At 53.9% G+C, this 12779-nt stretch overlaps 1 protein-coding gene across 1 annotated transcript in view; it reads left to right on the top strand.

The window, feature by feature from the left end:
* ATG2A (autophagy related 2A) overlaps window positions 1-12779 on the top strand; it is a 38134-nt gene that overhangs the window by 1013 nt on the left and 24342 nt on the right. The window contains exons 2-16 of the mRNA XM_082204214.1: window positions 4370-4532; window positions 4654-4806; window positions 5010-5112; window positions 5713-5884; window positions 6050-6196; window positions 6496-6592; window positions 6866-7027; window positions 7484-7626; window positions 8220-8295; window positions 9074-9314; window positions 10364-10514; window positions 10757-10861; window positions 11511-11675; window positions 11805-12042; window positions 12619-12721. Of these exons, the coding sequence (XP_082060340.1) occupies window positions 4370-4532; window positions 4654-4806; window positions 5010-5112; window positions 5713-5884; window positions 6050-6196; window positions 6496-6592; window positions 6866-7027; window positions 7484-7626; window positions 8220-8295; window positions 9074-9314; window positions 10364-10514; window positions 10757-10861; window positions 11511-11675; window positions 11805-12042; window positions 12619-12721 (2219 nt within the window). The remainder of the gene's footprint in view (window positions 1-4369; window positions 4533-4653; window positions 4807-5009; window positions 5113-5712; window positions 5885-6049; window positions 6197-6495; window positions 6593-6865; window positions 7028-7483; window positions 7627-8219; window positions 8296-9073; window positions 9315-10363; window positions 10515-10756; window positions 10862-11510; window positions 11676-11804; window positions 12043-12618; window positions 12722-12779) is intronic.

Below are 12779 nucleotides of genomic sequence, written 5' to 3'. Positions count from 1 at the left end.
TTGCTCTAGCTGGGGTTGGGGTAGGTGTGGGGTGAGTCTCCCCATTGTGGAATGATGTTGGGAGCCAGCAGGGTTTTCTCTTTATTTTACTTGGGCCTAGTTTTGTTTTGCTATGTTGGTGAAAAAAAATACTTTCTATTGAGCCTTAGTATAGTATGGCAAGCTTCATATTTTTCAGTTTCTTGGGTCTAGAATTCTGTGCAAAATGGAAATTGTTTTGAGTATTAATAATGCATTTGTTTGCCAAAAGCTTCTGTCATAATACAATTGATTAGAGTTAGACTATTAAGGTGCCACCAGCCATTGTTGCTGTTGTTGAGAGAGGGAGGGAGGGACTTCCTCTTAGAAGCACATGAGTTCTCGATAAGGTAACTAACAGGTAGATCAACAACCAGTTTGAGCAATTCAACATGTAACCATTGTCTTGACAATGCCAGATTATCCTCTGAGCAGGAAGAGGGACAGCCTGCCTTACTGCATGGAGATTGTTGTTGTTATTATTACGTATTATTATTATTATTACAATTACATAAGACAGTTAAAAATAACAAACATATTTAAAGCTAGACTAAAAGTTTAACAAAGTGATAATTACCCATTTACCCAGCTGGGAATGCTTGTTGAATGAAAATGTCTTCAACTCTTTCCAGAAATTGCAGATATAGTGGGTGCCTGTTGTATTTGGCTAGGGCAGTGGGGCATCTCTGGGCCCTCCCAGTAGCCTTGGACTCCTGACTCCCATCGCCAAAGCCAATGTCCAGGAATAATGTTGCAATCCAGACACATCTGGAAAGCCACATGCCGTGTCTCCTGTTGGAGGTGCAGTGCTGGGGGAGCGAATGCAAGCTGATGTCTTTTGCTGACCCTGGGCCCAGTGTCAGAGCTGGCCTTGCCCCACCACCCTTGCAGTGGGGCACTCTCCTGGAGGAATGTGCTCTGGGTTTCCTCTACAGGTTGTTGTTGGGCTGAGCTTTTGCTAGGTTTTTCCTGCTGGTGGCTGAGCACAGCCAGCCTTGCCCTGCTTAGTGGCAATGGGGCAGCCTCCTGGCCTCTTTTCAGTGATGTCTGCCATTTGACCCTTTGATAACTGGGGATGGGGCTTAGGCAGATTGACGGCAGCTTGGTGGCCAGGCTCCTCCTTACCATGCCGAATCTCCCAGGTTCAATCCCTGGCATTTCCAGGTAGCGCCAGAAAAGACTCCTGTCTGATAGCCACTGCTTGTCCAGGTTGACAATGCTGTACTGTGCTTTGTGGACCAACACTCAGGGCTTGGCATGAGGCAGCACCCTAATTGCCCCTCTCCACCTCCACTTCATCTTACCTTGTTGTAACCAGGTGTCTTAGCCTGTAATGCAGCCCACTTCGCTTCAGCCTTTGAAGAGGCATTTGGGGCTGTGGGCTGTGATGGAGGGCTTGGGATGAACAGTGGGTGTGTGAGTGCAGATGACCCATCTTCTCAAGTGCTAAACGGGGGAAAGCTTGCACTACAATAGGAAGCCCAGGTAAGGCGGCCACTAAAGGCAGGAATCCTAAAACGGTGACGTTGGAAGGGACCCCGAGGCTCATGTAGGTTGGCTTTTGACCAGCCTTCAGCTATTGTTTGCTCCCATCTCAGGCAAATGGGCATCTTGTTGGAAGCACATTGTGAGAACCGTCTCACTCTTTTTCAAAGAAAGGGGACATGTAAACAAGGAAGTTAGTGTTTGGGATCTGCCTAAAAGGAAGCTCTGCATGCAGGCATTCCCTGGGAATTCTCTGCCAGTCTATGGAGCAGGCAAGGTGAGATCACTCCCCTTGAGACCCTTTGGCCATGTGGCCGTAGTTGCAGTCCTGGTGGCAAATCAGTGGGTTTCCCCACCCCACATCTCCAAATGGGGAGGATGGTTGTTACTCCAGAACAAACAAGCCTCTGAAGTAGGCGGCTGTGGCTTGTCGTCCGCCTGTCTTGTGATGGAGTGGGGAGGTGGTGCTGTTCCCCAGGCTGTTGGTGCTGTGATCCACTATCCTGCTCTGGGGAAAGGCCAGCTGTCTATAATTATCCTCGCAAGTCACTGCCTCCTGCTCCCCTGCTGTCCTTTCACATCTTTCCCCCAGTTTCTCCCCACACCTCCTCCTCCCTGTTCTTAGCTTTTCTGCAAGAAGTTGCAAGATTTTGCTGAAGGGAGCTTGCCTGCCTCTTTTAGCCCAAGCAGAATTTGGGTGGCTTAGGGAGGCCTAGGTCCTTTGGGGCCCTATTCCCACTTGCTTCACAGCCCTCTCTGCCCCATCTTCCTGCTAGGGTGCAATCTAGAATGAAGCCCCCTCCGCCTTTGCTTCAGTACAGGACACAGGGTTAGGGTGATGTGGATGCTCCCTGCTGGGGCAGTTTCCTCTGGTTCAGTGGCAATCCTGCAACCCTCAAATTCCTCTTCTTGTTTATATCCTGCCCTTCCTCCCAAAGGAACCTTAGGCAGGTGTGTGATAGAGAGATTAGGGGGGTTCTTGCCCGGTGGATCTCAGCAGCTTCCTGGAGCAGCAAGACAGGATGGGAGGTATCAAGTAGCCTGAGGAATTCTGGCTTGTTTGTCTCCTGGACTCACATGCTTCCTCACCACGTCATTGCTGTTGCCTCACTGGCATGGCTGATGCTAGACTCACAGCTGCAGAAGTCCCGGCCTGTTTTCTCTCAAGGAAAGCCTGCTTGGGGGGGGGCAGGGGAATTATCCAGGGCATCTCTGCTGTCAGGAGAATAAGAACATAGGAACATGAAGAGAGCCTTCCTGCTGGATCAGGCATTTGTTCTCACAGTAGTCACACAGATTTTTCTGCAAAGCTTGCAAAGCTGGGTGCAACAGCAACACTCTTTGCTCACATGTGACTTTCATTCGGAGATAGACTGCCTCTGGCATTGGAGGCAGAGCGTTGGCCCTCACACCTGGTAGCCACAGGTAGCCTTCTTGTCCTCCATGAATTTGTCAGATCGTGTTTTAAAGCCATACAGGTTGGTGGCCTCACTGCCTGCTGCGGGAGGGGGCTCCACAGCTTAACTGTGCGCTGTGTGAAGGACTTTCTTTTTTATCTGTCCTGAATCTCAGGGACATTCAGCTTCACTGGATGCCCCTGAGTTCTGCTGCTATGGTGAGAAAAGGAGAGAGAGAGAAAATCTCTATCCGCTTTCTTCACCCTGCACTTAATCTTATGCACATTTATCATGTCCTCCTCACTTACTTTCATTTTTTTCTACACTGGAAAGCCCAACTTTTGCAATGTTTTCCTCCCAGGGGAGGTTGCTCCATCCCCTTCAACTTTTCTTAACCTTTTCCAGCTCTACAATATCTTTGTTTTTTTCGGTGACGCAATCTGAACTGTGAACAATATTCTTAAGTGTGGTTGCAAAATGTTCTGCCCTGTCCCTGTATTTTTGGGACAGCCTCCCACACCACCTGTGTGATTGAATCTCTTTTCAGAACCAAGGCTATCCATTAACCCTTTTCTACAGCCCTTATGCAGCAACTGAAATAACCACACATGCATCCTGATTATTATTATTATTATTAATTACTTGGTCTTTACCTTCAGGTCTCAGGTCAAGTTACATCATTAAAACACAGTATTTAAAACAATTTAGAACAACATACAATTGCAGAAACAAGGTGGGTCCTAAAAAGATATACTTCAGGTGTCAAAGGTAAGGGCAAAGAGGTGCATATTGGAAGGTGCCAGACACACCTCTGTGGGGAGGGAGTCCCACAGCCTACGCCTGCCTGCCTCCTCTTCCCTCTCCTTCAGCTGTCTGCTCTCCCTTGTGTTAGATTTTAGATTGTAAGCTCCTTGGGGCAGGGACTCTGCAAAGCAGCAGGCAAAGTGATGGCACTATATCAAGGCTGGAGAACTAACCTCAGGCCACCCCTCCTCTCCGAGGCCATAGCCCTCACTGGGTCTGCTTCACCCAGTCTTGAGAATTCTTGCCTGACTGAGATGAACCCTTATCATGTCTTGTGCTTGTCTGGATGGAGAACGGTGTGCAAGTAGGTGTGTCCCAGAGATAAAATTTACATTTGTTGCTCCACCTACTTTTGCCTCTGGCCCCGCCTGCCCCACATGTGGCCCTTGGAGGGTTGCCTAGAAGGGAGTGTGGCCCTCAGGCTGGAAGAGGATTCTCCAGCTTTTAGCTATGGAATCATTTACCTTTCCAGTGCTGTGTGGGTACGTACATCTATAGGACCCCACTTGCACCCCCTTCATAACCACAATCCTTTCTCTCCCCCCGCACCCCACTCAATACTTGGGCTGTATCCCTGGAACTGTATCCATGGGAAGCTGGTTAGCATTTCATGGGGCCAGTCCTTGCTCCCTCAACCCAGCCCTGTCTCTCTCTCTCCGCTGCAGTCCGTCAACGAGTTCCTGGAGTCCGTCGGAGCCCCCTTGGAGATCGTCGACGGCTTCATTGACAGCATCGCCGTCACCATTCCCTGGTCCGCCTTAGTCACAGAGAACTGCACTGTGGAAGTGAGCGGCCTGCAGATCACGTGCCGGCCGAAGTATCGTACTGGTGAGAACCGGAGGAGAGGGAGGAAGGGGCAGTACTGATCTGGAAGCTGGGGGTAGGCAAGTGGGCAGCCTCCTGCCTGCCTCACCTGGTGGCTCTCTCTTCTCCCTCTTCCCTCCTTCAGCTGCCCCTGGCTCCGAGTCACAGAGCTGGGCATCATGCATGACCACCAGCATGCAGCTGGCACAGGAGTGCCTGAAGGAGCAGGCCGAGGAGCCCTCGGACACCCCCCAGCCCCTGGAGGGGCTTGAGATGTTTGCGCAAACCATTGAAACTGGTGAGTCCTTGGGCAGGGGGAAACGGGTGGCCGTTCTGCTGGAAGAGCTTTTGGTGGTTTAGTAGCTCCTAGTGGGATTATTCCCACCCCCCACAGCCTGCTCCTGAAGGGGTGCAGGCAGAACTGAGGGTGGGGAGGTCCCCCCTTTGTCCTTCCCTGCTTGCCAGGCTCTTGACCCCCTGTTCTCCTTTGCTGTCTGCCAGTTCTGCGAAGGATTGAAGTCACCTTCTTGGACACTGTGATACGTGTGGAGCATGTGCCCAGTGGCTCACAGGGCAGCGTGGCCCTTGAGATGCACATCAAAAGGTAATTGGCTTTAAGGTGCTCAGGTGCTTTTTATTGGTAGGAAGGGTAGGGAGGGGGAGGAGCTTCTGCTGCTCAGGATTCCAACCCCTCCATTCTGTCCCCCTCCCCACCTGGCTTTCCATTCCCGCCTCTCTCTTCTGTCCCCGCCCATTCTCAATCCTTATTGGGTTGTCCTGTGGGGTTCTCCCCCCTGCAAAGCCCTGCCGAAGCTTCTCTCTTGAACACAAACCCTGTGCTGTTTTGCCTGTGGAAGAGGCTGTCCCTTTCAGCCTAAACAGCAGGAATTTATGTGTGTATATGATTTTAACGTGGCTGAACAGCACATTTATAGCAGTGGGGGAACAGAGGGTGACCTCTCAAGACTAAGCAGACATTCAGAAAGGTCATGGTTTGAAATACAGCCCTTTTGGGGTAGAGAGGGGAGAGAAGACAAGGAGGACAGAGTAGCTGAAGGGATTTCCCTGGGTAGGTAGAGCTTGGTCAGCCATCACCAAAGGGTCGCTTGAGGGCTGCTTGTTCCCTCTCTGCCCCCAGTTGAGCTCTTGATGCTTTGGCTGTCTGCTGCCTTCCTTCCTTCCCTCCCTCCCCTCCCTCTGCCAGATTGGACTACTGTGACGAAGCCGTGAAGGAACCTGGGCAGGCAATCACCGTAGACATCCACCAGCCTCCACCGTTTGTGCACAAGATCCTGCAGCTGAGCGGGGTCCTGCTTTACTACGAGGAGTTTGCGGGTGGCGCGGGCGCCCACATGCCATCATCCCCTGTCCCAAAGGTACAGCCCCCTGGGGGGGCCTTCCTTGGTAGGGGGGGACTTGACTTTCATGGGTGTCAAAGCACTCTGTCCGTCTTGGGCTTCCCATCCACCGAGGGGTGAGGAGGGTGCGTGTTGCGGGCTTCCCTGTGTTCAGAACTGCCTCGTCTCTCCTCTCCACCCTAGGGGGCTGCCGATTCTTCAGAGGCCCAGGCGGAGGAGGCAGAGGAGGAAGAGGCTTCCCCCAGCTCTCTGCTTCAGATTGGCAGCTGCTCTGGATACACGGAGATGAGGATCAAGCTGAAGCAGAATGAGGCCTTTCCTGGGCCCAAGGTGAGTTTAAACAGTGTCTGAGGTTCTGCAGCCTTCCAGCTGATGCATGGGAAAGCCATGCCTTGTGTGAGCTGGGGGGCTTTGTTGGACTGCCATGCTGAGGCATAGGCAGCTGCACTCCCCCCCCCCCCAGTGGAGCAGTTTAAAGAAGGCGCCCCCCCAATGCCTTGGCTGCCTATGCACAGGCAGACGGTTGCACTGCCTCTTTCTCCTGCGAGGAAGAGGGGGCCTGCCAACAGTGGCTGCCTCTGGCTCATGAGGAGGCATGTTTTGAACTTTCTCCCCCTCTCTCTGCGCAGCTGGAACTGGATGGGAAGATGGGGTCACTGCACCTCCTGCTTGCCCCCCAACAGATCCTATACCTGCTGGATCTTCTGTCTTCCCTGAACTTCTCTGGTGAGCTCTGTGCGACGTGGGTGGGAGGAGAGATGGAGAAAGAGCACCGTGCAAACCCACAAGAGGTTTGACCTCCTGCCCTGAAGAGATGGGGTTGTTGTGGCTCCTTTGGTGCAGCCCAGCAAGGCCTGTCAGGGTAGCACATTTGAACCCATGCACGCCTTTTCCCCCTCCCTGGAGGAGGTGCCAACTTTTGCACTGGGACAGGTGAGCCTTCTGCAGCCCTGCAGGTCTCCCCTAATCCTCTTCTCTCTCTTCTCCCCCCGCCCCCAGAATCTAGCCTCTTGCAGGAGCAGCTGAGCAAGAGTCGCCCCCTTGACTCAGAGGACCTGAAGCTGATTGAGCAGGACCTCAGCCAACAGCTGCACTCAGGGCTGGGGGCTGGCCCCACCCGCCTGGAGGGGATGGAGACCTGCGTCGGGTTGGAGAACGGAGGTGACTGCTGCCAGGGGAGGGGGGAGCAGCTTTGCATGCAGGAAGATCCCAGGTGTCAAATCCCCAATAGCAGCAGCTCCAGGCAGAGAGGCTGAAGAGCTGCTGCCAGTCAGTGCAGGCAGTACTGAGTGAGATAGAGCAAGTCAGAACAGGGACCTAAGGCAGCTTCCTATGTTTCCACCTCTCCTCCTCCTTCATCCTGGGTGCATCTACCAGAGCCAGGTTCAATCCTTTGCATTCCCCCTCTTAAAAGGATTCAGGTAGCAGAAGGCTATTTCCTCTGTTGCCTACTGATGTTTGAGCGACCATGAAATGAAGCCCCACTTGATTCCTGCTTGGTTTCCGGACAAAGTCTTGGCACGTTAACTGGCCCCCTTGACAGACGGGACTAAGCTGGTGGCTGCTTTGCCCCCCTCCTTCTTGCTCTTCCTTCGCCAACTTTCCCTTCCTTTTCAGAGATGTTCTTCTCCATGGCTCCCATGACCAGCAGCGTGACCTCCGTGCGCTCAGCCAGTGAGCTCTCTGACATCGACCTGGACTCCTCCATGCACAGTGACGCTGGCACCAGCCGCCTACAGACTCTGCCCTTCGCGCCAGGGGTAAGAGCCCCAGCAGGCTATGGGGGAAGGCAGAGGGAGGGGTGACCCTGGGCAAGTTTCCGGTGGGCTTGGACAGGTCATGCCTGAGGCCTGGGTGCCTGAGGAGTTTGGGCAGGAGGACCCAGGGGAAGGCCTCCTCGTGTTGGGGCAGGGGGCTTCCTTTGCCCCTATCCCATCTCATCACCAGCTGCCCAGGCACACAGCTTCAGTGCTGCCCCCTGAGTTGCCAGGGGGCAACTTAACATAGCTCGCCCAAGACAAAGGACAAACTGGCGCATCCCCCTCTCCATGTTCAGAAGCTGGCCAGACTGAGAGCTGATTCAGACTTCAGTGCTGGCAACAGGATAGCACCCCCCTATCCCAGCATGCCTGAGGGCTGCGGACTAGTTTAGGGGGTGCAGAGGCCTCCCGCTCCTGCACGCCACAGAGGGGAACAGCCATCCCTCAGCAACTGCTGTCTGAGACTTTTGCCTTCCTGTGCTCAATGGCCTTGCCGGCCTTGTCGGTAGGCCTGCTCTGCTCCCAGAACTACTTGCCCTGTTCTCAACTCTCCACCTTTCTCTCATCTCCACTCTGCGCCCCCCCCCGCACAGCTGATGTTGAGCAGTCCCAGGCGTTACGGACGGTCCCCCTTTGCTGCCACCCTGCCGTGCCTCAACAAGATACCAAGTAAGATGGTTTAAATTGCAAATTGGTGGGAGGGAGAGGGTGGGATTATGTAGGACATTTTGATAAGCCCAAGTAGTGCCAGGGAGGAGGTGGGTGCGAGAGACCTGTGGGGTGTTCCCCCCCCCCACTGGCGTTAAATGGAGGACTGGTTGGTTAGTTAGTTAGTTAGGGCATTTGTACCCTGCTCTTCAGCCAGAAAGTCTCCCAGAGTAGGGGACAAAAGCTCTAACATACAGTCGAAACAAGGCAGTCCCAGCCTACAGGCTTACAGTCCGAAGGAACATGGCACACAAGTGGAAAATAACAGGGAGGGAAGAGGAAAGGGAGAGAGAGGCGCTTGTAGGTAGGAAGCCATCACTCCTTGTGACACTATAGAGGTGTAGCTTGTCCTGGTTTTCAGTCAAATGAAGGCTACCAAAGTAGCTTACAGATATCAGTAGTGAGACAGTCCCTGTCCTCAGCATTACAATCTAGCAGATGTGGCACTGAAGGAAAATGGCTTGGAGGGTAGGAGGAAAAAAGTAAACTCGAGTGTTACAAAAGAAGTGACCTACTGCTTGGTATGCAAACGTTCTGGTGTGTTCAGCACCTCCTTTTTAAAAATCTGTTTCATTGAGATCCTAGAGAGCTGCTGCCAGCCAGAACAGACAATGCTGGACTTGGTGGACCAGCAGTCTAACAGCTTCTTAAGAGTTTCTCCCAGCAATCTCTGGGGCAGCTGCGTCCAAGTTCAGGTCTTTCTGCTCCAAGACTCACTCTCTCTCTCTTCCTTGCATAGGCAAGACCAGCCACCCGCAACCCCCCTCTCTGGAGAACCAGCGGCCTGAGGTGTTGCTGCGGCTGACGATTGGAGGGCTCACTCTCACCCTGCTGCACCAGACCCCAGAGGCCCCACATCTCCAGCTGGCTCAGCGCTTCTTCTCCCAGCTCGGGGGCCTGAAGGACTCTGCCTTTGGGGGCCGGGATTTCCAGCCCCTGCGCCAGTGCTTTGAGGGGGCCTGTCCACGCAGCAACGTCAGGTGTGTATTGGGAACCGAAGGCCTGAGCACAGCAAAAAACAACCCTCCCAAGTGCTCTGCCCAGGCCCTGTGGTGTGTTTGTGTTATAACATTTGTTTAAATCGTGGTTCCCAAAGTAGGCAGTAGCAATGGGATTACCTAGGGGGTGTGCTGCTGTAAGAGGCAAGGGGACAGAAGGGGGCTGCTGGAGGTGTAAATAACTACAGTGGTACCTCGGGTTACATACATTTCAGGTTACAGACTCTGCTAACCCAGAAATAGTGCTTCAGGTTAACAACTTTGCTTCAAAATGAGAACAGAAATTGGGCTCCGGCAGCACGGCAGCAGCAGGAGGCCCCATTAGCTAAAGTGGTGCTTCAGGTTAAGAACAGTTTCAGGTTAAGTACGGACCTCCAGAACGAATTAAGTACTTAACCCGAGGTACTACTGTATCAGACTTTGAAAAGCTGGCATCACTGGATCAAGTTCATCAATATTGTTGAATTAATTAAATAGTTTTCATTGGATTTTGGATAAATGCGCAATTAATTGTTACAGTTTTGAGTTTCGCCGTGATATTATCTTCTTCAGTGGGTCTGAAAAAAGAATGTATTTGACAACGTAGGGTGGGAGGGCCAGGGGGTGAGTTTAGGGAGCCAAGGTGGCATTGGTCTGGAAAAGTTTGGGAACCACTGGGTTGCCATTCCACTTGGCTTGCAAAAATGTATCATAGAATCAGAAGGGTCCCTGAGGATCATCTAGTCCAACCCCCTGCAATGCAGGAATATGCAGCTGTCCCTTACGGGGACTGAACTTGCAACCTTGGCGTTATCAGCACCATGCTCTAACTGACTGAGCTATCCAGAGATAGTAGACATCCTACAGCGGATGTGACTTAATGTGAGCAGAGCCTGCTGGATCAGGGATGATGGGAGTTGTAGTCCAACCGCACCTGGAGGCTCCCCGGGTCCCCACCCCCGCTTTGTGCTTCACTGCCAGCAGGCAAGGGACATTCCCTGCACCTTGCGCTTGCCACGGTTGCCATCTGGCTGTCCATTTGCCTCTTCCAGGCTGACTGGGGCCGCCGTGCAGATCAGCTGCGAGCACAAGGCCTCTGGGCAGCTGCACATGTTCAGCTGGGATGCATCCTTTGGGCTCCTGGAGATCTTGGAGTGCCTGTGGACGGACGACAGGACGCAAGCCAAGCCAGAGTACACCGAGGTGAGGGCTGAGCCCCATCAAGGGGAATGCAAGAGCAGGGGGCACCTGGGTGCTGCTCACTCCCCCCCCCCCACATGCCCACTTGCACTTCCTGCCCCAGACAAACTGGAGGCTCCCCGGAGCCCTGGCTGCATTGATGTCGCCAACAAAACTATCAGTGGAGCAGCCGCCTGTCAGATGAAGAGCATGGGGTTCTTTTGTCAGAGGGCGTCCTTGGTAAACCGGTTTCGCTTCCTTCTCAGCTGCTGGTCTTCGCCACCCCTAGTGCCTTTCCCTACAGCCAGTCTCCTCGCCCCTGTGCCCGTCTCCAAACCAAGCATTCGGAGAAGCGGCCTTCATCCTCCAAGGTGAGTGTCCCAGCAGGCAGGGGGCAGCAAATTTATTTCCCCTTCTCAGTCGCTGGAGAAATTCTGGGCAGCAGTGGGTGGAGCCTTTGTCCTCCTTGGCAAACCATAAGTGCATGAGTGTGTCCTATTGTGTTCTACCAACTCCCTTGAAGAGCAAGGAAAGTGCTTTGCCAGGGACCGATGTGCCTCAGTGGGCTGGGTTTGCCCCGCAGGCCACAAGTTAGCCACCCCGACTCAAAAAGCGGCAATGCTGGCACCAGGTGAGCCAGCCTCTCTGGGAAGGTCATTCCATAACTTGGGAGTGTCATGGCAGAAAAAGGCCTCTCTCTGGTTGGGAACTGCAGAAATCCTCCATGTTTTATTTTGTTTCTGAAAAATACTTCCAGGAAAGAGTTAACATGGATAAAATTAAAATGAAAGCCGGACAGAGCCAGGTCCCAAGTCTAAATTAGCCTGTGGCTTTCCAGGTGTTTTTAGACTCCTGACTTCCACTAGCCGAAGGCTGCAAAGACAGTGAGGTGTTGTAGTCCGATGGGTCCTGGAGAGCCTCAATGCAACCTAAGACTTGGGCCAAACCTGGGTTAGCAGAGCTCTTGTTTTTGCCGGGGAGACGCATGCAGCTTGCCAACTCTTGCCGCTGTGCTTCCAGAGCCGCCTTGCCAAGGTCCCTGCCAAGCAAACGGTGGAGCTGGTGGCCGAGCTGGACGACTTCTGCTCAGACGTGGACCTGGCGACGCTCGACCGCCTTTGCTCGCTGCTGTGCCATGCCACGAAGCCCTCCGCGCCAGCCTGGCCTCCTCCCGAGGCACACTTGGTAAGTGGGGGGCGGAGCAGACTGAGAGGCCACGGCGCCCACTTCTCCCCCCTGCCCCCACCAGGAAGAGCCGCCTCTAATGGTTTTCTCTCCCCACTCTTCCCCATCCCGCTCCTGGCTGGGCGCCAGGCAGATTCTCCCCCTGCTGCCAAGTGGCAGGCAAGTGTGCGAGTGGCAGCGCCCAAGGCCACCCTGAGGCTGCAGTTCCCGATCCCGGACCTCCGTCCATGGCCCGAGAGGCGGCCCTGGGCCCAGAAGGCCGTGCGGCAAGAGAGCCTGCGCCTGGACCTGGCCGGCGTGGAGCTGCAGGTGGAGCTCGGGCTGGCAGGCGTCACCCAGCTGGAACTTGCCTTCAGTGACCTGCATGGTAAGGAGAGGCTGCTGCAGGACCCCTGCTCCCTCCCTCCAAAAAGACCCCCATCAGATTTCTCCCTGCAGCCGCCAAGCGGGCGAGGGCAGACGTTGCCAGCGTCTAAACATTGCCTGTATCTGGGCAAGTCAGAGGTGGGCATGCCCCCTGGTACCTGGTAGCATTTGTGTATGCAAGATTCAGCCTCCTAGGAATGGCCCTGTTGTGACAAAGGGGAGCAACGCCCAAGAGTGCCTCTCCCACCCACTTCTTTGTTCAACTGCAACACAACAACCCTGCAGAGCTGCCAGTGGTGGGCTTATTTGCCAGTAGTTGCTGCCACCCCCTCCCACTTATTGCCGCAGCTCAGACAGGAGGGGACCTGGGATACTCCAAAGCAGTTCATGTTTCCTTGGTGGAAGGGTGGGATTTAAATTCAGTAAATAAACATAAATTCCAAGATCCATGCCCCAACAAGTTGTGAATGCAAGGAGTGGTGGTGGTTTGATGTGGTTTGGGTGCCAGCTTTGGCGCGGGTCTCCTTTTGCCCGGGAGTGGGGATCTGAACCCTGATGCTGTCTGGGTGATTTGCAGGCACGTACGAAGGCGCTGAGAAGCTGGCCGTGCCGTGCTTGCGGGTCGGCAAAGCCCCCGACCTGTCCGCCAAAGGGACGGGGAAGAAGTACCTCCTCCCCAAGTAAGTCTGGCTGCCGCGTGCAACCTCCCTTTGCTACAGCAGCCACTGCAGCAGTCAG

The sequence above is a fragment of the Podarcis vaucheri genome (genome assembly GCF_965113315.1).
Source record: "Podarcis vaucheri genome assembly, chromosome: 16".
In the NCBI taxonomy this organism is placed as follows: Eukaryota; Metazoa; Chordata; class Lepidosauria; order Squamata; family Lacertidae; genus Podarcis; species Podarcis vaucheri.
The sequence above is the reverse complement of the archived record's forward strand: the minus strand, read 5'-3'. Positions and strand labels throughout refer to the sequence as shown.